The sequence below is a fragment of the Xenopus laevis genome, chromosome 6S (genome assembly GCF_017654675.1).
Source record: "Xenopus laevis strain J_2021 chromosome 6S, Xenopus_laevis_v10.1, whole genome shotgun sequence".
In the NCBI taxonomy this organism is placed as follows: domain Eukaryota; kingdom Metazoa; phylum Chordata; class Amphibia; order Anura; family Pipidae; genus Xenopus; species Xenopus laevis.
This window is the reverse complement of record NC_054382.1, coordinates 3,409,500-3,436,954: the sequence shown is the minus strand read 5'-3', so window position 1 is coordinate 3,436,954 and position 27,455 is coordinate 3,409,500. Positions and strand designations below refer to the sequence as shown.

General features: G+C 41.2%; 1 protein-coding gene across 12 annotated transcripts in view; it reads left to right on the top strand.

Annotated features, from left to right (window-relative positions):
* map4.S (microtubule associated protein 4 S homeolog) overlaps positions 1-27,455 on the top strand; it is a 114,783-nt gene that overhangs the window by 48,024 nt on the left and 39,304 nt on the right. For all 12 annotated transcript variants that reach the window (XM_041567306.1, XM_041567305.1, XM_041567312.1 and 9 more), the window contains exons 5-11: positions 15,128-15,238; positions 17,562-17,657; positions 18,189-18,311; positions 20,966-21,082; positions 23,152-23,280; positions 23,361-23,471; positions 25,925-27,058. In XM_041567306.1, the coding sequence (XP_041423240.1) occupies positions 15,128-15,238; positions 17,562-17,657; positions 18,189-18,311; positions 20,966-21,082; positions 23,152-23,280; positions 23,361-23,471; positions 25,925-27,058 (1,821 nt within the window). The remainder of the gene's footprint in view (positions 1-15,127; positions 15,239-17,561; positions 17,658-18,188; positions 18,312-20,965; positions 21,083-23,151; positions 23,281-23,360; positions 23,472-25,924; positions 27,059-27,455) is intronic.

Genomic DNA, 27,455 nt, shown 5'->3' with positions numbered 1-27,455 from the left:
ATATTGGCCAATGGTGTAGTTTGGTGTTTCACCTTTCTTTTTAGAGCTTTTCTTGTAACAACCACTAAATAAACATTTTAACAACTAACCCAAACCAATGATGTTTTATCTGTTTGTGCAACTCCTAGCCCATGCAGTTGTGGAATAACTTGACCAGTAAAGTCTAATGGTGCAAATGCATTTGAAAAGGAGGAACCTTATGTAGTTACATTCTCGTCTGTAACAAGAGTTTAGGGACAGTGGACCAATTCTTGGGGTAAATCCTTGGTTGTTAGCCCTCTTTTCTCTGTATGGCAGTCATACGAAATGAGTTGATGAGCCCTATTTGGCAATCGGTAAAATGGGGCTTAACTGATTTAAAGGAAAACTATACCCCCCAAACAATGTAGGTCTCTATAAAAAGATATTGCATAAAACAGCTCATATGTAAAACCCTGCTTCATGTAAATAAACCATTTTCATAATAAAATACTTTTCTAGTAGTATGTGCCATTGGGTAATCATAAATAGAAAATTGCCATTTTAAAAAACAAGGGCCGCCCCCTGGGATCGTAGGATTCACTGTACTCACAAACAGACCAACAAACCATACATGTTAGGTCACATGAGCCAATTAACAGACAGAGTTGTGTCTTTTGCTTCCTCACTTCTTCCTGTTACAGTTAGAGCTGCAGTATTTCTGGTCAGGTGATCTATGAGGCAACACACAGACCATCACGAAATGGTGGCTCAAGGCAAGAGATGTAAAAGGGCAAGATTTACATAAATATATATTCCAGTTTGGTAAGATTCTTTAATATGTCACTTAATATGATATGAACTATATGTTGCATAAGTGTTCATTTTGGGGATATAGTTTTCCTTTAACTCCAGGCACCTTCTGCAGCCCCATTGGAGATTGCCATGGAGGTTGCAGTGTGTGCCATACTGCAACTGCAACTTTTTGCTACTAAGCAGAACTTGTCTGGATACAGACATGGAAGGTTCAGTACAATGTGCTTTTTAGAATAAAAGTTCAACCCCCGTGGGGAATGGGGGGGTGGTTCTTTGAATACATTCACTCAGTGGGAGACTACTCCATCACTTATCCTAACTCAACACGTTTAGTTGATCAGAGAAGAACTAACCACATAGTGAGATTCGGTTGCTAGTGATCCCACAGGATAGAATTTGGATCAAGGAAACTTCACTTGAAATTATGAAACGCGCCTTTTCCACATTGTTGCAGCCTTCACTCCATACTGGGATGTTGCCTGGTATGAAATTTAGTTTTAAAGAGGTACAGTACCCTAAAGTTATCCAGAAACCTGTTATCCAGAAAGCTCAGAATTGCGGGAAGACCATCTCCCAGAGAGTCAATTTCAATCAAATAATTCAAATTTGTAAAAATTGATTTCCTCTTTCTCTGTAATAATAGAACAGTACCTCTTACTTGATAATATAATAAATTCTTATTGAAGGCAAAACAATCCTATTGGATTTATTTGATGTTTAAGTGTTTTTTTTTTTTTTAGCAGACAATATACAGTAATCCTGATTATAGAAAGATTGCTTATCCTGGTAAAAGCCCAGGTACCAAGCATTCCTATACTAACTATAATCAGGCTTAAGGGCTGGTAAACATGCACTGCTTGTTGGCCCTACCGGCTACAAGGTCTAACTAAGAGCATTATAAAACTATGAAGGTTTGTAGTAGGTTATATATAAAGAACTGGCAGTTGAGGGCATCTAGGGGGCTTTAGGCTTTAGTCACCCTATTGACCTGTCTACTAAAATGTGGTTTTACTTAATTGCACTATTAAACTGTTGCTATTTTACATAACTTTCCCTGACATCCCTAGTGCTGATGGATACCTTTGTATGCACACAAGAGGTAAGTAAAATGGCCACATGGTTCTCTGTTGTTTTTTTAAAAAGAAGCACCAGCCAGGTGAAATTTTTTTTAGCAATGTGTGAATAATTGACTCCCCCAGGGAATTCACATTTCTTTGTCCTTTAAAGGGTTTTTTTACGTTTCAAGCACCTAGTTGTAGAGTTCTGCAGCGGGACGGGTACCCGCGGGTTACCCAAAAAAAAAAAAAGCGGGTACCCTGTGGGATGAGGGTAGGATTTCAGGTGTGGGTATAGATATGGGTCGCGGATCTTCAAGGTGTGTTTCATCTAAATTTCTTATCTTGCGTTTATATTTTAAAATTTTACAAAACTTGTTTCTGTCCCGCCCACTTTTGATGACGTCGCTTCCGGTTTGCAGAATCATCACTTCCTGTTTGATGGTGGTCGTCAGGTTGCAGATAAGGCAAATGTGGGTCCGGGTTGGGTAGCGGATCAAAGTGGGTAAACATGCGGGTTGTGGTTTGGCATGTGGGTTTGCGTCAGGTCTGAGTCTTAGAAATTGGTTGCGTGCAGGACTCTACCTAGTTGTTTTCAGACAGTTCTCCAGAGATAAAGACTTTTTCCAATTAATTTATATTTTCTATGTGTGACGGTTTTTCTAATATTGAAGTGTAAAGTTTCATTTTTCACCTTCTGAAGCAGCTCTGGGAGATGGGGTCGCTGACCCTATTCTGAATTGATACATTTAGTTGGTACATTTATCTTTGTCCCTGCTGAGCAGAATCCCTGGGTTTCATTAAAGGCAGCTTTTCGAATTGATACAATAGTTACTGATACTCCAGAGATGCTGCTGAGAAATGGATCAAATGTTGCAAAATTAGCAGTTTACAGTCTGCACCTGAATTACTGAGCTGCCAAACTCAAACACTACCCACAGAAATGTTCAACTTTAGTTACCTTATAAACACTTTATTTAGTTCAGTTATTTTCAGACTTTTTTTCAATTACTTTCCATTATTTATGTTTTGCTGTTTTTCCAAAATCCAAGTTTAAAGTTGAATGTTCGTGTCTCCGCTGTTTGAGTCTGACAAGCTCAGTAATTCAGGTGCAGACTCTAAACTGTTTAAAATTTTGCAACATTTAGTTGATCCATTTCTCAGCAGTATCTCTGGATTATTAGTAACTATTGTATCAATTCTAACAGCTGCCTGTAATGAAACCCAGGGATTCTGTTCAGCAGGGACACAGATAAGAAATGGATCAATTTAGAAGTTAAAGGGATCCTGTCATCGGAAAACATGTTTTTTCCAAAACACATCAGTTAATAGTGTTGCTCCAGCAGAATTCTGAACTGAAATCCATTTCTCAAAAGAGCAAACAGATTTTTTTATATTCAATTTTGAAATCTGACATGGGGCTAGACATTTTGTCAATTTCCCAGCTGCCCCATGTCATGTGACTTGTGCCTGCACTTTAGGAGAGAAATGCTTTCTGGCAGGCTGCTGTTTTTCCTTCTCAATGTAACTGAATGTGTCTCAGTGGGACTTGGATTTTACTATTGAGTGTTGTTCTTAGATCTTCCAGGCAGCTGTTATCTTGTGTTAGGGAGCTGCTATCTGGTTACCTTCCCATTGTTCTGTTGTTTGGCTGCTGGGGGGGAAAGGGAGGGGGGTGGTATCAGTCGAACATGCAGTACAGCAGTAAAGAGAGACTGAAGTTTTTATCAGAGCACAAGTCAAATGACTGGAGGCAGCTGGGAAATTGACAATATGTCTAGCCCCATGTCAGATTTCAAAATTGAATATAAAAAAACCTGTTTGCTCTTTTAAGAAATGGATTTCAGTGCAGAATTCTGCTGGAGCAGCACTATTAACTGATTCATTTTGGAAAAAAAAAATGTTTTTCCCATTACAGTATCCCTTCAACAAGGGTAGGGGACCCCCATTCCCAGAGCTGCTTTAGAAGGTAAAAAAAGACACTTTATACTTCAATATTAGAAAAACGGTGACACATATAAAATAGAAAGTAATTGGAAAAAGTCGTTATTTCTGTTGATCTATCGGAAAACAACTAGTTGTTGGAAGAAGAACAACCCCTTTAAACTTATTTATTCGAAATTCTGAAAAAATGTAAAAAATTGAGTCATTGAAAAAATTCTGTATTTCTGGGGAAAATCTGAAAACAATTGAACTGAAAAAAAGTGTTTGGAAGGTGAACAACCCCTTTAAGTTGTTTGGGTGGCTATATGTCCCCTTTAAAGAGCAACTGGAGGGCTGCAGGTTAGAAAGGGTTAAAATGAGGATGAAGAGGGGCAATAGCAGCCCTCAGAAGTCTCCAGTTTATGTTCTGTTATCCTGCTGTATTTATGCAGTAATAGACTGTCACACGTTCGTTAGTCATATCTAATTTGGAAGCTTCATTTCACATCTGTTCCCATGGAGCATCTGGCAAGGTAACAGCATTGTTATTCACTGACTTTCCTCCTGGCCTTGGCTGGGCCCGGTGTGAAGAGAGAGAAGCTTTCTGCGGAGCAGATTTAATTCTGGGAGCTCTGTGTCTGCACATTGGCTTTGTGACCTACTTCTCCGATTCCTTGCACAGCTTGAGCGGCTGCTAAATATAGAGCAGAGAGAAAAGGCATCGGCGAGCTGCTGGAGAAAAGCACATTCTTCTGCATTTTCCACATTTCATCATTTATACCGACGTGGACAAGATCTAAATATGTCCGGTTTCTTTGGAAGTGTCTCTATCCTGGCCCTGATGGAGAGATCATGTCTGGCTTAGGGAATGTGCAAAATCATTCCTCCTGATTCCATAGTCACACAGCTTACACTCTCATGTGCACATTGTGGCTCTGGAGTCATGAAACAAGCAAAGCCCAGAGGATGAACTCATCTTCATTCACATTCCTTTGAGCTCTCACTTTCCCCTCAATGTGCTTATTTGCACTGGCACCTGCTAAGACAGAGCCTGAATAAACCTGCAGCATACAGAATCCTTTTTTTTTTTGTCTGGTTTCATGACAGATAGTTCTACATAACCTGATTGTTTGCTAGTCTTCAGTGCCATTTCCTTGCCAGAAGGGATATTCCTGTAATAGTTTAGCAAATCACTTTGTGTGCCAATCCACCCTCTGAAATAGCATTACTTGGCTTTCTGTGACTTCTAATATCCTTATCATTTACGTGGGGGGGGGGTATATTATCCCTTATAATACATAAGTGATACTTAGAGTTCCCTGTATAACTCAGCCTGCAGCCTTGTGTCTTTATATGGTCACAGAACAACCCCTCAGTGACTTCTAATATCCTTATCATTTACAGTAGGGGGTACATTATCCCTTATAATACATGAGTGATACTCAGAGTTCCCTGTATAACTCAGCCTGCAGCCTTGTGCCTTTATATTGTCACAGAACAACCCCTCAGTGACTTCTAATATCCTTATCATTTACAGTAGGGGGTACATTATCCCTTATAATACATGAGTGATACTCAGAGTTCCCTGTATAACTCAGCCTGCAGCCTTGTGCCTTTATATGGTCACAGAACAACCCCTCAGTGACTTCTAATATCCTTATCATTTACAGTAGGGGGTACATTATCTCTTATAATACATGAGTGATACTCAGAGTTCCCTGTATAACTCAGCCTGCAGCCTTGTGTCTTTATATGGTCACAGAACAACCCCCCAGTGACTTCTAATATCCTTATCATTTACAGTAGGGGGTACATTATCCCTTTATAATACATGAGTGATACTCAGAGTTCCCTATATAACTCAGCCTGCAGCCTTGTGCCTTTATATGGTCACAGAACAACCCCTCAGTGACTTCTAATATCCTTATCATTTACAGTAGGGGGTACATTATCCCTTATAATACATGAGTGATACTCAGAGTTGCCTGTATAACTCAGCCTGCAGCCTTGTGCCTTTATATGGTCACAGAACAACCCCTCAGTGACTTCTAATATCCTTATCATTTACAGTAGGGGGTACATTATCCCTTATAATACATGAGTGATACTCAGAGTTCCCTGTATAACTCAGCCTGCAGCCTTGTGCCTTTATATGGTCACAGAACCCTTCAGTTGCTTATAATTTACAGTAGGGGGTACATTTTATTTTTAAAATACACTGGGGGTGTTTTATGAGTAATGGGCACATTTTCTCCTTGTCAATCAAGCATTGATTGATGCTGTGAGTTACTGGCCAGGTGCATGTTTTACAGAAAGCTAAGAATGCTATGGCCTGGACTAGGCTGGTGTCTGTACCAGGCTCCCTGCAGTAAATGTTGGTGCACAAGTTCTGTTACCCAGATGTGCATTCAGTGTGTGCTATATGGATCCCTGTAACTAACCTCTCTCCTTGGAATCTGTGCTTTCTCCACCAACCTTGCTATTCCCCAAGGTCACCAGTTTATCAAACTGGCCTATCAGCTGTTTCAGAAAGATGGCATTTGTCTCAAATTCTGCTGCACAAAGGTACTTTTTCTATTTTTGGCACAATGGTTTCTTCTATTACAACACCGGGCAGGAAACAAGATCAGATCTGCAGTATTTAAACGGGTTGTGTCACATTGAGACTTTCAGTTTTTCACCCTCCTTCTAATACAACATTTCTACAATGTTCCTCGTTATAAAAATATTAATCTCATCCCAGCCTTTGACATGAGACCTATTGGGTAACTGGCCTGGTATCTGAAAAATCTTGGCCAGTGATGATTTGACATGTCCTTGTACCATTTCAGATACAAGCACAACTCAATGTGGCATTTAGATACAGTTCATAACGGTCCTTTTCATAATTTAAACCCGTGGCACAATTCTTTTCACTGGGCTCGTCAACAGTTGCAGGCTCTGCCTCCTTTTATTTTAAAAGGGATTTTTTTTTTTTTGACATGAGCTCATTCCTTAGGGCTCTTGTATAAAAAGAGCAAAAAACAGTGACCTTCCAAAAATATAAATATATTTTCTAAAATTCACTCTTGCTTTTCTTAAAGGGTTGTTCACATTCCAACACTTTTTTTCAGTTCAGTTTGTTTCAGACAGTTCACCAGAAGTACGAGACTTTTCCCATATATATTTTATATTTTCTATGTGTGACTTGTTTTTCTAATATTGAAGTGTAAAGTTTCATTTTTAACCTTCAATACTCCAGAGATGCTGCTGAAAAATGTATCAACTCAACGTTGCAAACTTGTAACAGTTTAAGGTGGCCATGGACACACAGATCTATCGTACGATTTGAGGATTCGTCCGATTTTCGGATCGTGTGTGGCGTGTGCCGACATCTTTCGTCCGGCGGAGATCGGTCGATCGGTCAGGGTTGATTTTGACTCGACCGATCCCGCCGGAGCCCATTGCGCATCGTAATCAGATCATTCGGCCATACGGCCGAACAATCAGATTACCCCCGATATAGCCGTGCTCGTTAATGGCATATCGGGGAAATTTCCGCTCGTTTGACGATGTTGCCAAACGAGCGGATCTTTGCGTCTATGGCCACCTTAAGAGTCTGCGCTTGAATTTCTGAGCTGAAACACCAAAGAAAGGAACATTCAACTTAAAATTTTGGAAAACCGGTAAAAAATTCAAAATGGAAAGTAATTAATAAAAGACTTTATTTCTGGTGAACAATCTGAACTGAAAAAAAGTTTTGAAAAGTGAAGAGCTCCTTTAATTAACATTTTATATAAAATGCAGAGGGAATTGAAGTCCCAGATCTAATCACTTCACCATGCGGCAAAATCAAGTCGGGGGTTACGGGATTTTGCTAAACGAATGGGTAATGGTTTATATGATATGACTATGATTTATTTTTTTTATATATGATATGCCTTCAATGTAACTGGAATGTGTGAGCCTCTGTGTATAAACACTGGATGGTATACATGTGCTTCCTTCTGCTGCACTTTACTTGCAGCAGTATAAATGTCTCTATAGCAACAGATATGCTTCTATGGGGGTGAATGGTAATAATGTCCTGGTGCTGATAGGCACTCCAAGAGTAGTGTTCTTTTCCCATTAACAGCAAAAGTTCAGAATATATAGCTTGATAGATTTATTGTTAGGCACTTCCCTTTAAAAAGCCAGAGTAATCCCAGGTTTATACAAGTGAAAGAATCTATAGCTATAGAGAAGGTTATTTACACGCTATAATGCTGTTTTTTCCCTGTCCACTAGGTACAGTTAAACTACATGCCATTTCCAAAATATATTTTATAACAGCTGCAAGCCTATAGCTGCTAATACTGGAACATTACACTTCCACCTGTCTGAATTCTGAGTGTAGTAACTCATGCACACCCTATCCCCGAGATCAGGCTCTGCACATGATACATGATTCTACTCCTAGAACTCTATCCTGGGGGTTTCACTTTTAGAACAGCAAGTTGGCCTTCACCTCAAGTCCTTCACCTTTTTGTGTCTGTCTGGGCTCAGAGAACCCTACATTTTGGGAACAGGATTTTGTCCAGTTTCATATTGTAGCCAGATTATCCCATATGGAGCTTGTAAACTGCAAACAGTTCAAAATGGATCTGGTGGTCCTGTTGGGGTACATCGCTGTTCTACTCGGAATTCTTTTAGGGGGTCTTTCATGAATATATGTTTTCTAAAGCTCCATGTAAAGCAGAAGAAAATGGATGGTCTCTGCAGAGCTAAAGACGAAACACTGTTTTATTTATTTTTTGTGCTTCTGGTCCCTTTAAATATACCTGTCCTGTACATAAGAGCTGTTGCCTGCATCTGATGCTTTATATTACACTCTCCCTGAGAGTCACAGACTGCTGTAAGGGCAGCAAATCGAGTCCTGCGCAGGTCCATTTTTTGCGACCCGTACCCGCAACTCGCAAACTTACCCGATTGGACCCGCTACCCGACCCACAAGTACCTTATCCGCAATCCAGACCCGCTGACCATCAAGAATCAGGAAGTTCTGTCATTGTAAACTAGAAGTGACATCATCGGAAGTAGAAGTGATCAGAAAAAAGGAGTAAAAATCATTATTGAGAAGAACCGCCTACCTGCACCCGAAACTTCTACCCGCAGGTTTTTGCAGGTAGCCCGTGGCTACCCGCAGATAACTGACCTGCTGCAGGACTCTAGCAGCAAACGATTGAGCTTTTGGCTGAATGGAAAGGTTATGCAGGCAGCGGAATTTATTTAGAACAGAATCTAGGTCAGTACTTGTCTGTGTGACTCTTTGTAGAATGATAGGTTACTACACAGCCTGTTCACATGGAGAGGTGTAAGAAAACCTAATTTACATCTCTCACTTGAATTCTATTCCAAGGGCCAAGTCTGAATGGCTGTGGAAGAGAATTGCTTCAAACCCATTTGTAGCCATGTTTACCTTGCTCTCTAATATAAACTGTACCCCCTATATTCTTTTTCAGTTAACATAATCAAAGATCGAGTCTTCCTTCATCCTCAAGGGAATGCTCCCCTTAGTTTTTCTATGATGTACAAGTGTTGCCATAGTGTTATTGGAGTGTCAAATGGAAGATAAACAGTGAATGTGTATATTTGAAGGAAATCTAAATATTAAACCACTGTATGGGCTGTAATGCCAGCCAAGCATTTCAATAGCCCTCCAACTTGTTCAGCCATCTTTTGTGTCCGTGGCACTGCACATGCTCAGTGTATTCTAGGCTGCTGTTGGGAAGCTGAACTTAGGCGTTGTGGGAAATCACTAAGCCATTAGCACATATTAATTGAGGTTACATCTTCAAAGGAACTGATGCTGCAGAGCAGGTTTGTAATCAATTCTGACACAGAATGCACTGGTTTTGGAATGGTGAGTCTGTGCAGGGGGAATGGTGGGTCGGTGCAGGGGGAATGGTGGGTCGGTGCAGGGGGAATGGTGGGTCGGTGCAGGGGGCGATGGTGGGTCGGAGCAGGGGGAGATGGTGGGTCGGTGCAGGGGCGATGGTGGGTCGGTGCAGGGGGCGATGGTGGGTCGGTGCAGGGGGCGATGGTGGGTCGGTGCAGGGGGCGATGGTGGGTCGGTGCAGGGGGCGATGGTGGGTCGGTGCAGGGGGCGATGGTGGGTCGGTGCAGGGGGCGATGGTGGGTCGGTGCAGGGGGCGATGGTGGGTCGGTGCAGGGGGCGATGGTGGGTCGGTGCAGGGGGAATTGGGGGGTCGGTGCGGGGGAATTGGGGGGCCGTGCAGGGGGAATTGGGGGCCGTGCAGGGGGAATTGTGGGTGTATGTAGATCAGTCTTATTTCATTGCACTGCTATTTTTAACATCTTGATGGTAACGTTTTAGTGATTCTAGTAATGGTGACCTGGAACATGCCATCAGCATACACCATGTATAAATGCAACTATCCAGAGTAAACCTGGGCATGAATTGTGTGTATATTACACATATGCTAAATGCACAGAAAAGCAGCAGGACATTATACCTGGCTGACACTGAATCCTGACCAGTGGTGTAACTAGATATTACTGGGCCCCACTGCAAATTATTTTTTAGGCCTCCAAAATTTCTAGAGGTTGTCCTGTTTTGCCAATATTTATGAAATTATATACGAACTAGACATTAAGCCTGTTAAATTAACGGGCGCTAGAACATATGTAGTCAGACGGTCCGTGGGGCACATGCACAGTAGCGCAATCCCACGGACACAGGGACTGGACGCAGAGACATTCCAACTTTATTATATAAAGGATTGGGGCCCCTATACCACCTGGTTCCCCCTGCAGCCGCAGGGTCTGCTTCCTCTGCAGTTAAACCCCTGATCCTGACTGTATTGCTGTATCTGCAGTCCCCTTTTAATGGGTCGTGAGGGTGCGACACAGCACAGGCTTGTACACCAGTAGCCCCCGGCTATTTTCCTGTTCACTAATTAAATGTGACATGGCTGGCTGCAAGCCTTATCCAGAACATGGTAGGACTGCAGCTATTTTAGGGATTAGACAGACACCCAGGCCTGGTGGATAAATACAAATACATGGCTGATCTGTCCGATTCCCATATTCTCCATCACAAACCTGAACTGACTCTGCTTTCATTGTAGCTGCCAGCTGGAGACAACACCCATAAGGGTGCAGTGAATAACATTAATATTGATGGATGGCAGTTTTAACACAAGCAGTAGCAGAAAGGCAGGGAAGTTATGATTATCATATAGATTTACATTTGAAAGCCGAATTCTTTCAGTTCCAGGTTTGGTGTCATTCTGATTGGCTTTGAAGTACCAAGAAAGGAGCTTTTCCCATTACACTACTGACCTTCAGCAATTACTTACATTTCATTGGGAATGTGGGAATGTTAGTTTGCACACACTACTGAATATATTTGTCATGCTGGATGGGTTAAACATAGTAAGCAGCTTTGTCTGAATGCTGGATGGAGCTTAGCATAAGCTTGCTTACCATGGGGCTTGTATAGCAACCATTTGAGGATCAGCTAGAGGCCGCAACATGTTAATCATAAGCTGCCCACAGTCCTGGTTTTTCCTGATCACTGGAAAAACATCTATAGTATTAGGGTCTCCAAACAGTGTAATGATTACTCACCACAAACTGAAAGTGGCCCAGGTGCACCACCCTCAACCATCATTAAGTGTTGATGACACGAAACGCGTCAGGCTGAGGACACAATAAACTTTGTTCACTATGACTTGTTGCCTGGTGGAATTTTGCCTTATTTGAGTGCCTGCTCCATATTGGTTTGTCGGTTTTCCTGATCACTGGCTGATCAATATCTTACATTCTCTGATTCTATTCCTAAGGAAGCCTGCAGCTTCTTTGGTATTTGCTATGTAACTTCAGCAGAAACAGCCCCCTTAAGGTGGCCATACACGAAGATCCGCTCATTTGGCAAGGTTGCCAAGGTCGATCGATATCTGGCCGATTTTTGGCCTGATATTGATCGGTTGGACCTGTCTGGAGCCCCCACACATGGGCAGATAAGCTGCCGAAACGATCTAAAGGACCGTGTATGGCCACCTTAAGTTTACTCATAGTCTGTACAGAGAGATCCCATAAAGCTATGACAGCATAGGTATTCCCTGTACTAAGCACAATTCAGCAGGAACAGCTCCTAAGTTTGCTCATAGTCTGTACAGAGAGATCCCATAAAACTATGGCAGCATAGGTATTCCTCTGTACTAAGCACAATTCAGCAGGAACAGTCCCCTAAGTTTGCTCATACTCTGTACAGAGAGATCCCATAAAACTATGGCAGCATAGGTATTCCTCTGTACTAAGCACAATTCAGCAGGAACAGCCCCTAAGTTTGCTCATAGTCTGTACAGAGAGATCCCATAAAACTATGGCAGCATAGGTATTCCCCTGTACTAAGCACAATTCAGCAGGAACAGTCCCTAAGTTTGCTCATAGTCTGTACAGAGAGATCTCATAAAACGATGGCAGTATAGGTATTCCCTGTACTAAGCACAATTCATTGAGGATGGTAAGGTGTTGTACTACCTTTGCTTGTCTTATGTCTGTCTCACCGGATGGGAAGTATCTTGTGTAATGTTTATGAAGCGGGAACAAAGAATTTATAAGGGACAACACTTGGTTTCAGGTGCGAATGACAGCAGTGTTATGAACTGCAGTGCCAGTCTGTATTAGCAGGAATAGCAGATTATTATGCAGCCTGTTCATGTTTGTAAATTTGGGCTGGAACTTCAAGGAACAGTTGAGTGTAAAAATAAAAACTGGCTAAATAGTAAGGCTCTGCAAAATAAACATGTTACTAATATTCAGTAGTTGTGTAAAATGTAATGTATAAAGGCTGGAGTGACTGGATGTGTAACATAATAGTCAGAACACTACTTCCTGCTTTTCAGCTCTCTAACTCTGAGTTAGTCACTGACTATAAGGGGGGGCCACATCGGACATAACTGTAAGCAAAAGTTATGGCCTATGTGGCCTCCCCTTAAGTCACTGATTGGTTGCTGCCTGGTAGCCAATCAGTGGAAAGGAAGAGAGCTGCAAAGCAGGAAGTAGTGTTCTGTTAGATATCCAATTACTCCAGCCTTTATACATTACATTTTTGGCTAATTAACTATATTAGAAACATTTTTTATTTTGCACAGCCTGTCTATTTACCCAGTTTTTATTTTAATACTGAACAATTACTTTCGGGTTGCAGTGCTGATGCCAACTAGGCCAGAGTTACATCATTGTGCTAAAACAGCCCTATGATTCTAAATATGTATGGTTTTAGTTATTTTCTCATTGAAACATGCCATCTTTATGCAAAACCCTTATAACTCTGTTCATGAAAATAGTACAAGGGGTGGTCAATAAATTCTCCAGTTTATTAGCTGTGACAGTATGGCATCTCTCTTTGTAATCTTTGCTAATCAGGTGAGCTGATGTGCTTTTCTAAAGAAAAATGAGTTCCAGCTGCCCCAATATGTGGCATTAAAGCTTCCTCTTAGCACAGAAAATTGCTTGAATAGTGCAGAATATGTAGGTCTGTCCCTGATTGGCTGAAGGACTGATATAGGAAATCCAGGCTCTGACAGATCAGTGAAAGTGTATCTGATGGAGGTGTTACAAGGCGGTAGCTGAAATCTCAATCCTATTAAGCACAACTAATAGGAGCAGGATCATACTGACATGGATATGTAGCTTTAGTCCTATTAGGACAACCCAGTATTTCCAGTTACACTCATCTGCTTGTTAAGTATATGCAGAAATGTTCTGGCACCAAAGGAAAAAGGCTTACGGCCCATTCAGAGAGAGCGTTTTTCTTTGGACAGTCCAGTTTTGACAGCTCAACTGCAGTCCCGGGTTTGTTACTGAAATGTCCCGATTTTCTCTTTGATCTCCTGCACTGAACAGCCAGAAATAGATAAAAAGTTTCTAACTTAAAGTGGACCTGTCACCCAGACACAAAAATCTGTATAATAAAAGTCCTTTTCAAATTAAAAATGAAATCCAATTTCTATTTTTTATTTAAGCATTCATAGCTGTTGTAAGCTCATTTAAAAATCTCAGCTGTCAATCAAATATTGTCTGCCCCTCCTCTATGCCCTGGGCATAGAGGCGGGGCAGACAATTACTTTCACTTTCAATTCAGCACTTCCTAGATGTCACTGCTCCCCAGACATTCCCCCAGTTCTCTTCACCATATAACTGTGTAGCCAGGGCATGGGGATGGACATCGGGTCCCCCATTCTGGTGCACAAACAAGATTCTGAGATGAAACAAGACTTGCCTTAATAACAGTGCCCACAAAATGGCTCCTGCCTGCTTGCTATAATTTTGAAATCCCAGACTGATGGAAACAAGATTCAAATAATTTATATACTGTAGTTAAAGTTCATTTTCCTTGACTAATCTGATAAAGTAGGATTTTGAATAATTTTTTTGGGTGACGGGTCCCCTTTAATTGGCTTGTGGCAGGTGCACTTAGATACTTTTGTAACAATTTAAGATTAGCAAAGAAACAATTATGACAATTTTAAGATAAGCAGGTCTCTTAGGGAAACTGACTTGCAGTTTAAAGGGCAATTCACTTTCATTAGCAAAACTGTAATCACACAAAATCCACAGAAATGTGTTCAGACTTTCATAACCTACCAAATTTTGTAAAACGACTGTGCTAATTAAGCGGTGTGGTCAACATTTTTTCTTTTTGGCTCTCTTTCTGTTTCCAAAATGCTGGGAGGTTACAAGTTAAGTAATAAGGCTGAGAAGAGTAGACCGGGAAAGCGCTGATAAAGGGAATATTATAATGGGGCTAGATGATGATCTGGGAGGTTGCAGTAGTCAAGGCTGGAAAGGATATGCTTTGAATTGGGATTCAGCTAGGATTCAGCCTTTTTCAGCAGGATTCGGAATCCTTGTGCCTGGCCAATCCGAATCCTAATTTGCATATGTAAATTAGGAGCGGGTAGGGAAATCATGTGACCTTTGTTCACAAAAGGATTTTTCCCACTTTTTCCTTTCCTGCCCCCAGGGGCGTAACTATAGAGGAAGCAGACCCTGTGGTTGCAGGGGGGCCCAGGAGTGTAGGGGGCCCAGTGAGACCCTAATTAATTAGCAATTTTAATATATCTTGGTAAAATAGGCCAACTTATAAATATTTTGGGGCCCTAAATTGAATTTGCTATGGGGCCCAGTAACAACTAGTTACGCCACTGCCTGCCCCTAATTTGCATATGCAAATTAGGATTCTGTGCGGTATTCGGCCAAATCTTTCACCAAGGATTCTGGGATTTGGCCGGTATTAGGAACATGAACTCCTTTTCTTGCAGGTAGATGCACTACTATAGTCACATTGCCTTCATAGTGTTTTATCTTTATTTCTTTAATTACAGATCCATTTAGGTCAAACCACAATGAAAATGTCTTGTTAGATCTACCTCCCTTTGATACGACAAACCGACCTGCATTATTGGAGCACTTTGAAGCTGAAGGAACGGTTTCTGGTACGTACATATTCCTCCTGAATCTCCCTGCAGATACTCGTCCTGACAACTCATTTATCATGGAGCTCTTCTGCATGCAGTGTGTGTGTGGTACCTGCAGGACACAGACCGTAAATCAGAGCAGCAGGGGTGTGCTTTGTATGTTCCGGATTCTCCACAGTCCAGCTTAAAATGTAAATGTGGATGCCACAAACAAACAAATGTTCATTGTGAGCAATTTAAATCTTACAAGAGGATCTTGGCCCTGCAGCAGTGGGGCAGAGGCTTTCAATATACAGAAGGTCTAGACAAGCAAAGGCAACATTTCACCAATTATATTTTCTTAGGCCATGACAGAATATAGAGTTTAAACATACCCCAAAACAGTACCAGGCAACCTTTGTGGCACGTTTGCAATGCAGTAGCTATGATTGCTATGTCGTTCTCATTTCTGCTCATGTGGGGTAACTTTTATGGTAAAATTATTTGTCATCCCTATGTGTCCAAATAACCTAGCCAAGGACAGACCTGAAAATGCAGTTCCTCACATATTTATGTATATAGCCCTAAGTATGGGTGCACTTCATAAAGCTGGAGTTATATCGGCAAAACAAGTAGTGACAGAGAGGGAGAGAACTAGCAATGAATTAGAAAATATTTTATATTTGTGTTACTGTGTGCCTCCTTCAATTTTGTCTTAAACGGATAAGTAAACCTTTAAAATAAGTGAATGTAAAATTGATGAAAGTGCAATCGAAGACCTTTTGCAGTTAACATTTATTATTTACTTTCTTTTTTTCCCCAAGATACATGTACTGTTAAAATGAATGAATTTTGTTACAACAGCGCCACCTGCTGGTCAGTTTCCCACCAGTCTGACCAGCAAGTAGTCAAGGAAGTTGTCAGGAGAAAGAAAGAGGCTGATGTTCTTCTGCTTAAGAAAGATGTGAGAAAGGTTTCTAATTTTATTCCTAAGCAGAAGAACATCAGCCTCTTTCTTTCTCCTGACAACTTCCTTGACTACTTGCTGGTCAGACTGGTGGGAAACTGACCAGCAGGTGGCGCTGGTGTAACACAATTCATTCATATTAACAGTACATGTATCCCTTAATATCTTGGGGGGGAATAATGCATGTAAACTACAAAAGTTCTGAGAATAGCAATCTCATCAATTTTACATTCACTTATTTTAAGGTTTACTTATACTTTAAACCAGTGATCCCCAACCAGTAGCTTGTGAGCAACTCCAACCCCTTGGATGTTGCTCCCAGTGACCTCAAAGCAGGAGCTTAATTTTGAATTCCAGGCTTGGAGGCAAGTTTTGGTTGTATAAAAACCAGGTGTACTGCCAAACAAGAGTCTCAATGCATACCTCCCAACATTTTGGAAGTAAAAAGAGGGACAAAAATTTTTTTTTCGCATGTAGTGTAGCAATTTTTTGACCACACCCCTTTCTGTGGCCACACCCCCTAATTACCTTTTTTTTTTTTTTACAAAATTTGGCAGGTTATGAAAGTTTGAAAATATTTCTCCTTATCTAAACTGTGTTTTTGTGTCTCAAAATTGTTACAAAGCATCTTATTTGCACCTGTTAGCTGTTCTGGGCTCTCTGCTAAAAGCCAATTAAGTGAGAAACTTTGTTTCTTTTTCTGGCTGTTCAGCGCAGAGAAAAGAGGGACTTTCCAGTACAAATGAGGGACTGCGGGTTGAGCAGTCAAAAGAGGGACTGTCCCTCCGAAAAAGGGACAGTTGGGAGGTATGTCAATGTAGGATGACAATCCACATAGGGGCTACCAAATGGCCAATCACAGCACTTATTCGACACCCCAAAAAGATTTTTCATGCTAGTGTTGCTCCCCAACTCCTTTTACTTCTGTATGTTGCTCCCGGGTTCAAAAGGTTGGGGTTCCCTGCTTTAACCCCTGCAAGGTTAGTTTAAAATGAGCTTTAAAAAATCCTGCAACTGCCTGCTACCTCTGGGATCTCTTATGAATCAGTAACATTGGCACACAGTGTAGCTTCCTTGAGTGCAATCAGTGCAACCAATCTCTCCAACAGCTTTCTGCTATGTGGTATAACCTGCCCTGCATCTTCCAGTAGGAGAGTTGCCCAAACATGTAGGCTGCCCCAACTCTAGGGTAGATTTTATTAACCAAGGAGATAGGATTCTCAGATTTCATGTTGGCATTAAATCTTTAGTGAGACCAATGTTCAGCTTTCAGTTGTGAAACACAAATGACATTTTCAGATGGAGAGTTGCTGCTAATGACCTGTGCCGTAATGTGTTTCCTGAATACATTGTAACCCTATCATTGTCTTTTTTTACTTCTCTGTTTAATTGTAGAGCTTAACCCATTCGAGGAAGGCTGGCTGACCGATTCCAACTCAAAAACAGAAGGAACAGATACACCCAGTGAAGATATCTCTGAAATAACCACCGGTATGATGAATGATTGTTGTGTGTTTTTTTTTCTGGACCTCCCACAGTCTGTAGTAGAGACTGAGTAAAAAAGCCTCAGATTTTATTACTTATTTTCTTAAGGCTATGTAGCTACTGTCAGCAAATAACAGGTTCTGCTTAAACATTATTAAACAAACATTCTTTATTCTTTGGTAGTATGAGGTTACATTACAATTAGGGATGCACTGAATTCTGGATTTGGTTCAGGATTCATGAATTTTTTTGCTGCTGAATCCAAGAGCCTGGCTGAACCAAATCCAAACCCTATATAAATAGAAAGAAAACCATTACCCTGATGGAACAGGGTAATGGTACAAACTGTAAGCAAAGATAAAGAAAGGGAATGTGGCTATTAATGTTTATGTCCTGCTTATACAGGAACTAGTTTCCCTTACATACATGCTTATGTTCTACATTTTGTGTTCTCACACTGCAGCCATGTTTTAAGTTATCCCAGTTAAATGCACCATGTTACAGATATGTTGGGTTATATCTTCTCATTCACATTAGGTCACACACCAAGTGACTGTTCAATTCGGGTTCCACTTCCATTGACCCAGAGTGACAACATGGCTGGGATCTGGCAGCCGACTGCTGAAGAACAGCTGGCACTGAGTCCTCACCACCCAGCAGGTGAGACAGAGCAGAAACTAATATAACTCTGGCTTTTTACAACTTTATACTGCTGTGGATGCCAAAGTGGTACAGATAGCCGCAACCTGTGATTTTGTCACTTCACTGAGCTTGTGAGAAGACACAAGACAAGCTGCTTTGTGTAGGATAAAGTGAGGGATAACATGCTGGTGTGGTGCCGAGTACTGAGCAATGAAACTGAAGCTCAGGTGTGGCTTATCTCCTATTAGCTATTATCTACCGCTAATTAAAATTGCAAGCAGTTGGTGTCCTCATTTTTAATGTGTTGACTGATGCTACCACATGACTGCAGCAGTTACATGAAGTCACAATGTATCATTGCATCTGCAGCAGCTAATTCATGTCGTAGCCTTCTCCCACTAAATATGAAACCACAACAGTTGCCCCAATACAGACACTATCCTGCCACTGTTTTTTGCTTTTTAGCAACCATCACTTGCAGAATGGTTTAAGACTCTTTACTACTAAGTTCTGTGGTGCTTGTAATGGGATGATTAGTGCTCCCAAATACCAATACGTGCCTTAGGCAGAGGGTTTTCCCGGTTTTGCTATAGGAAGCTTTGGCATGGCGGTGGGTGTTTTGATTAGAGATGCACCAAATCCAGGATTCAGTTCGGGATTCAGCTGAATCCTTGTGCCACCAAATGATAATTTGCATATGTAAATTAGGAGTGGGAAGGGCAATCACATGAGTTTTCATCACAAAACAAGGAAGTAAAATATGTTTCCCCCATCTTTTCCATATGCAAATTAGTATTCGGTTCATTATTCGGCCAAATCTTTGACGAAGGATTCAGCCAAATCCCAAAAAGTGTATTTGGCGCATTCCCAGCCTCGATTGTTGCTCTATTCTAGTGCATCTTATCACATAGGCCATACAAGTATGAAACCTTTTATCTGGATACCTTATTTCCAGATTATTAGGGGGAACCAGCAGTGATTTATTTCAGAACATTTATTTGCCCCTGACTGGTTTACTTTTTCTCTCTAATAAGAAGACAGTAGGTTGTATTTTATAGTAACAAAGCTGCATAAATCCAGTCCTATTGGGTTTTTCTAGGATCGTTGCCATTTGTGCTTGCATGGTGGGTAGGGTGTATTCACTGCTACTCATGACATTTGATGAAAAAAACGAATTGCGGGGATTCTAGATTTAGACTCTGGATTAGAATAGTCTGACAAGACACATGGCAGTATCTGTTACAGTGAATCTAAAAGGCTTATTGACATTCTCAGCAATGCTGGTTAGCAGCTGCGACCAATCCAACTATGAATTTGAAAGAAATTTTAAAGAAATACCTCATTCTTTCGGATATCCGAAGTTTGATTGCAAAAAAACGGTAATGATTTTACCCTGTTTATGCCATTTTTAAATAAATCTAAGATGGGATTCCTCCTCCCTTGCACCAGGCATTGCAAGAAACCCCTGGTAACTTTTGGGAGCAGGGGTTTTTTTTTTTTGTTTTTTTTTTGTAACGGAAATGCCTTTCACACAATTCCATACTAGTTACACACTTCACTAGTATGGTGCACTTTGAGGCGAGCATGGGTAAGCCAAGAACTACCCGTCCCACTGGGCAAATGCCCCTAACTTGTTACTTACCCTTCTGCGCAGGTCCAGTCTACGGAGTTCACCGACGCAATCTTCTTCCTGCTTTGACCGGCGCATGTGTAGTAGGAGCATTTCGCCGGTATGGTCTACTGCGCATGCGCCAAAAGTCATGAAGTGAAATCGGAAAACTTTTTGACTTTTGGCGCATGCGCAGTAGATCCGTACCAGCGAAATGCTCCTACTGCGCATGCGCCAAAACGCCAGTCAAAGCAGGAAGAAGATCGCGTGGAAGAAGATGTCGTCTGTGAACTCCGTAGACTGGACCTGCGCAGAAGGGTAAGTAACAAGTTAGGGGCATTTGCCCAGCGGGACAGGTAGGCCAGGGGGGAGGAGGGAGGGTGGGCTACACACGGGAGGGGGGGAGGGTTTTTGCGCCGACTAGGTTTCCTTCTCCTTTAAAGTATGGCTAAGCCAGACAAGGCTGAAATCAGCCTGTTGAAATCCACAGGCCCCACACCTTGTTCGTGTTCGGAGGCTCCAGAGCAAACACACTCAACGGATTTCTGCAAAGAAATGCAAAGTCTCACTTTTCTTTGCCGAAATCCTGCAAGTGTGTTTGCACTGAAGCCGACACATGGCTACCAGACGTGCGAAGGGGATTCGGCTAGCAGTCAGACACTATATTTGGCCTGTGGATTTATAGCCTGATTTCAGCCCCCTTCTGGCCCTAGCTTAATTAAAGGTACTAATCTTGCCCAGGTGCAATAACTGGCCACCTATTTAAAAGCAAACCCCTTATTGGTTGCTATGGGTTACTGCCCCTGGGCAAATGCAGTGCCTTTTATTACATATAGCTGTTAGTGTGCTATCCCCGTGTTGATAGAATTATGTATTTATTATACACACAGATTCTATAATATGAAAGACATTTTCAGCCCTTTTCTAAAGCGCATACCCCATCCTGAGTTCAGTGTTAGCTGTTGGTAATGTTGGAATGGCTTGCAGAGCTTTTTATATCCCTGTTGCATGCAGCTGTCTCCCAAAGCAAGTTTAATCAGCAGAACTCCTCCTCTGAATTTAGAGCCCTACAGGAGTCCCGAGGAAGCAACGTTACTCTTACCAGAAGGTCAGGCTTCTTTTGACACATATTTACACGAGGGAAGCAGAGAATTCAAATTCCAAGATCAAGAAAAGCCGGGTAAGTTCTATTGCCTCTTAAGGGAGCATTTGCCTTTTGCTAGACCTGTAGCTCCACAAAGTATTCAGAGTTTCACACTTCTGTTTAGCATTTACTGCCTGTTACATTTACTTTAATGGTGCACTTTTAACTGCATATACTCGCTCTTATTTGTCTGATGAAGTTGCAGGAATTTCCTTTGCTTTTGCATTAGAACCTGTCTCCACCATCCTTTATTTATTTTTATTTTTATATGTATTTATTTGATATTTTATTTGAGATACCATAACTAAAATGTCATTTTATTATTCTAAATGCCCTCCTTAGCTCCTCCCAAAGCCTTCTTGTTAATCTGGCCCCTCACTCATTACCATGTTGGCATTCCTTGTGTAATAAGAAGAGCGCATGGCATGGTGTCTGACCTATTTAGAGACATGAGCTGATACTTTTGGAGAAGCATTGTGAAAGCCCAGTGAGACGGTAATGGCAAAGAGCAGTCTTAAAGGAATTCTGTCATGATTTTTATGGTTTCGTTTTTATTTCTAAATGACACTGTTAACACTGCAAATAATTCACTCTACAATATAACATTTAATTCCTGAACCAACAAGTGTATTTTTTTAGTTGTAATATAGGTGTGTAGGTGCATCTCAGGTCATTTTGTCTGGTCATGTGATTTCAGAAAGAGCCAGCGCTGTAGGATGGAACCGCTTTCTGGCAGGCTGTTGTTTCTCCTACTCAATGTAACTGAAGGAGTCGCAGTGGGACCTGAACTTTACTATTGAGTGCTGTTCTTACATCTACCTTGTTCTGCTGATGGGCTGCTGGCAGGGAGGAAGGGGTGATATCACTCCAATTTGTAGTACAGAAGTAAAGAGTGACTGAAGTTTATCAGAGCACAAGTCACATGACTGGGGGCAGCTGGGAAACTGACAATATGTCTAGCCCCATGTCAGATTTCAAGATTAAATATAAAAAAAAATTCTGTTTGCTCTTTTGAGAAACAGATTCCAGTGCAGAATTCTGCTGGAGCAGCACTATTAACTGTCACTTAACCACCCTTTCCAAGTTTGGCCTGTGTCTGTACTGACATTCATAGCATTATGTCTAGTACAGGTGTTTTTCAGGAATGCAGTTTACTTTGGCTAGGCCACCTTACTACATTGAGATGGCCTCTAGTCCAAGATTATAATCGGTCTAGAAGACTTCATTTCGTATTTCTGATATAAAATGTGTTACAGTTTTTACTTTTCTGTCTAAAAGTTAGTTCTAAAGTTAGAAAAACTTTCTGGTATAGTGCATGGTTTCTGATCACAGTTTATTAAAGGGGCGGTTCACCTTTACCTTAGTATGTTATAAATCAGCCAATTCTAAGCAACTTTACCATAGGTCTTCATTATTTATTTTTTAAAATTTTTGAATAATTTGCCTTCTTCCCCTGACCCTTCCCAGCTTTCAAATGAGGGGTCACTGACCCCATCTTAAAAACAAATGCTCAGTAAGAATACCAAATGATTATTATTGCTACTTTTTGTTATTTATCTTTCTATTCAGGCCTCTCCTATTCATATTCCAGTCTCTTATACAAATCCATGCATGGTTGCTAGGGAAATTTGGACCCTAGGAACCAAATTGCTGAAATTGCAAACTGTAGAGCTGATATACAAAATATATATAATAAAAAAGGCTAAATAACTCAAAAGCCATAAGTAATAAAAAAAAAATATATCTCTCTACATCATACTAAAAGTTCATTTAAAGGTGAACAACCCCTTTAAAGACCAGTTTTGATAGAAGAGGTAAATGCGTCACAAGCATGCATGGTTTAGCACACACTTGGGGTACATTGTTTTTCAAAATTCACTCACTACACCTTATATTCTATTTCCTGTAGGAAAACAAAAAAAAAAAGGGCAACTTTCTGTTTGGGTTTAGTGGAATCGGAGCATGAATACTGTGTGCATCTTGTGCAAAAGGAAGCAACATGATTGTGAATAAGATGAATCCCCAATTTTAGCTATACGTTCAATAAATGGATTTGTAGAGAGATGGCAAACATTGCACAATCCTATCCTTTTGTACCTCTCTAGAATATGAAGGAGCTGCTGAACTAATCTCATGTATCTCATTTGATGCTCCTTTGGATCCCTGTGCTGAACCACTCCGAGGAAATGAATCTCTTCATGAGTCAGAGGAGCATGCAAAGGAATCCCTTATTGGTAAGAAATTGCACAATAGATAAAAATCTCCATTCATGGTTAGAAGGATGTGTAAAATTGCAGTTTTCTTTTTTATTTAGTGGAACCTGCTTATAGCACAGTGAATGAGGACAGTCCAGAATACCTCTCTGTGGATGCACCAAATGCTCAATTGGTGGAACAAGTAGACAAAGCTGCGTTGTTACCTGCAGGTAAGGAACATAGTGGTACCATATTTTATCAGATTATCTTCCTATTGTTCTATTATCCCCTATTTTGAAGCCTACGGGTCAGGGCTCAGATTCATTTTCTGAAGTTGCCTCACGAGGAATAAATATCCACCCCTCTAACTCTGGCGGTGGGGGGGGGGGGAGGAATGCACTCTTCTCCTGACAGTCTCCATAGTAAGATGGTTCAGATAATTACAATATTCACTGAAGCCTTTTACTAGCTGTTCTAAAATCAATTAAATCCACAATTGCTGGAGAAACAGAGCATTTCGTACCCAAGAAAGACGCAGACGCGGCTTGTTATTGTCATTAGCAATAGATCTGTGTAAATGGACTTCATCATGTGTCATCTTTCATATATTCTTACAATACAGAATATTGCCTTGAACACGCAAATACCCATCTTAGTGCAATTGCACGTATGACAGTTTTGTGTTTCTTGCTTCAATTTTATTAGCTTGGGACGCAGAAGCTGCTACTAAAGGCATAGACTCACACTGCTATTTCGGGAGATTAGTCGCCCATCGACAAATTGGTTCTTCTTCGGGCGACTAATCTCCCCGAACTGCTTTCCCGCTGGCTAGAATGTAAATAGCCAATGGGATAGCACTCGGATCATTTTGGCTTTCTGAAATCTCCCCAAGTTTCCTCGTGAGGCAACTTCAACGATTTTGGAAAACGAAGCATGCCATCCCGCAAGCGATTTATATTCTAGCGGCGGGAAAGCAGTTTGGGGAGATTATTTCCCCTGAAGAAGAGATTTGTTGCCGGGCAACTAATCTCTCCGAATCTGAGTGTGTGCCCTGACCCTAAGGGCTAGTCCACACAAGGAGATTCAGGGAGATTTTGTCGCCTGGCGACTAATCGCCTCGTCTTTTGAGCGACTATCTCCCCGAACTGCCTCACCGTTTTCCCCATAGGCTACAGTGAAAAGTCGCCTGCACTAATGCACACGTGGCGATGCGTTTTCTATAGTCGCCGAAGTTGCCTCAGCGCAGGCGACTTTTCATAGTAGCCTATGGGGAAAAACGCTGAGGCAGTTCGGGGAGATAGTCGCTCAAAAGACGAGGCGATTAGTCGCTGGGCGACAAAATCTCCCTGAATCTCCTCGTGTGGCCTTACCCTAAAGAGGTATAGCCTAGTAAAAAAAAAAAAAAAAAAATGTCAGACTGACAGGGCTGAATCCATTACTTGAGCATTTTTAGCATTTTCTTATTACTCGGGTGACAAAATATATCTCTTCCAGCGAGTTACAAAGCAGAATTACCTAGAAATTCCCTTCAATAAAAACACTACAAAAAATACTTACAACTTTACTTGGGCACAGTAATTGCTAAAATTAGGAATCCAATGCAAGAAAAGGGTTCTTCAAATCTTGCCTCCTTGCAGAGCAGCTGTTTGCAACTTCTCTATATATTCTCTATATATTTCCATATTCACCTTTGTACATTCCAAATACAGTATTTAGGACATAACATATTATTAATCCTTTATTTGTGCATCAAAGATTGTATTTGTCAAACATCGTTCTGCAGCAGCCCATGGAAGAACTAGCCCTCCCAGACTGGAGTAGTATTATTTATCAGCATTAACTGCAACATGTTATGCTTTGGTGCAGGAAAGCTAATAGAGATGATAGCCATTGAATACAGGATGTCCAGGGAAGTGGTGGTTCACCTTCAAACACTTTTTTCAGTTCACATTATTCTTCAGAAATAGACTATTTTCAATTTCTATTTTCTATTCTATTTGTGAATAGAAGTGTAAAGTTAGAGTTTTCACTTCTAAAGCAGCTCTGGGACGGTGGGGGGTCGCCGACTCTAACTGTTTTAATTTTATACATTTAGTTGATACATTTGTTTTAGCCCTGCTGAGCAAAATCCCTGAGCTTCATTCATTCATTCATTAAAAACAGCTGTTTTTAGTTGGTAATATTACACAGATACTGCTGCTGAAATATATCAAATAAATGTAGCAAATTGTAACCGTTCAGATGCTCCTGGATCACTGAGCTGTCAGACTGAAACACTAAAGACTGGAAATTTACACTTAAATTGTGGAAAACCGGTAAAAAATAAAAGATGGTAAGCAATTGAAAAAAGTCCTTGTTTATGGTGATCAATCTGAAACAACTGAACTGAAGAAAGTATTTGGAAGGGGAACAAGCCCTTTAAATGTAATACAGTAGAGCCCATCAAATGTTATGTATCCCAGTGGCCTGATAAATAAATTAGTCAGTACTTCATATTTAATGGCTAAAGTAATATAAATCAAACCGTGCCTATACTTCTGACAACACAAGCACATAACTACTGAAAGAATCAGAATGTATGCAACCCCTTATACATCCATTATCTATTTCTTGTTTCTAAAAAAAGAATATCATTAGATTATCACTATAAATTTTAGCTCTTCTATTCCTGTTTTATTTTCAGAAGGTCAATTGAATGAAGAAGTAGGGCAACCTGCAATAGCTGAAGACACAGTAAACAAACCGGTCATTGAAGAAAGGGATAGAGAAGGATCTACTAATAATGAAGAGCTTCTAGAATTAGAGGAAGCAGAACATCAAACTGGCGAAATCCCATTAGAAAAACTAGACCTCGTTTTAGAAGAATGCAAATCTGATACCTTGATTCCCCAAGCTGTTGAAACCCCTTCTGAGCAAGAGCTAATTCTAGAGGAGGAACACCAAAACTACCAGCCACAACTTCCATGTGAAGATTTTTTGTCTAGCAAAGCTGACGATTATTTGTCCACTCCCAAAACTGAAGAACAGGATTGGTCGCCTCTAAAAACTGAAGCTGAGTTGTTGGCCCTAGCCACACCTGAAGCTGAGTTGTTGGCCCCTGCCACACCTGAAGCTGAGTTGTTGGCCCCTGCCACACCTGAAGCTGAGTTGTTGGCCCCTGCCACACCTGAAGCTGAGTTGTTGGTCCCTGCCACACCTGAAGCTGAGTTGTTGGCCCCTGCCACACCTGAAGCTGAGTTGTTGGTCCCTGCCACACCTGAAGCTGAGTTGTTGGCCCCTGCCACACCTGAAGCGGAGTTGTTGGCCCTAGCCACACCTGAATCTGAGTTGTTGTCCCCTGCCACACCTGAAGCTGAGGTTTTGACCCCTGACACACCCGAAGCTGAGGTTTTGACCCCTGACACACCCGAAGCTGAGGTTTTGGCCCCTGGCACACCTAAAGCTGAGGTTTTGGCCCCTGGCACACCTGAAGCTGAGGTTTTGGCCCCTGACACACCTGAAGCTGAGGTTTTGGCCCCTGACACACCTGAAGCTGAGGTTTTGGCCCCACCTGTTTTGATTTCCCCCACACACGAAGCCAGGGTTTTGTCAACTCCAAAAACTGATATTTTGGATGAAAACAGAATAGAAACCTTACATGTTCCTGAAGATATCCCAGCCCAACAAGCAGAGCTTGATTTTGAAGAGGCACCTTTAGAGCAAAAACCCTCTGCAGGAAGTCCAGTGGAAGAACCATCATCTGTTGCAGAAACTGCACCTGAGAAAGACGATGAGCATAAAGCAGTGTCTCATGTCGAATTTCCCCAAGATATTCAAGGTAATTTAAAGCCTTTATTATTAATTAATGAGCCTTACCTGCTTGGGAAATTTAAGGCAGTTCCAATATATTCATACATTTGGTCTTACCATCGTAGCTGGTATCATTTACAATTTTTAGGTACTGTTTTTGTTGCTCGTACTTTAAATAGACTCGTTGCTGACTGAAGTATTTTCTGTGGCTAAGCTATTGTATGTTTAGGCTCCTTCTGTCAGTAGGAATCTAGAGCATTCTCTTAAAGTCTTCAAAGCAAACTTTTAGCTTTTAGGAAAATTAATCTTGGATTCAGTGAAAGAAGAAATGGTTTGGATAAGTAGCATCCAATAAATATATACAATTGCATTTTTGATTTGCCTGTTCGGCAGGTCTAAGCCTATCTATTCTCTCTGCAGGCCGT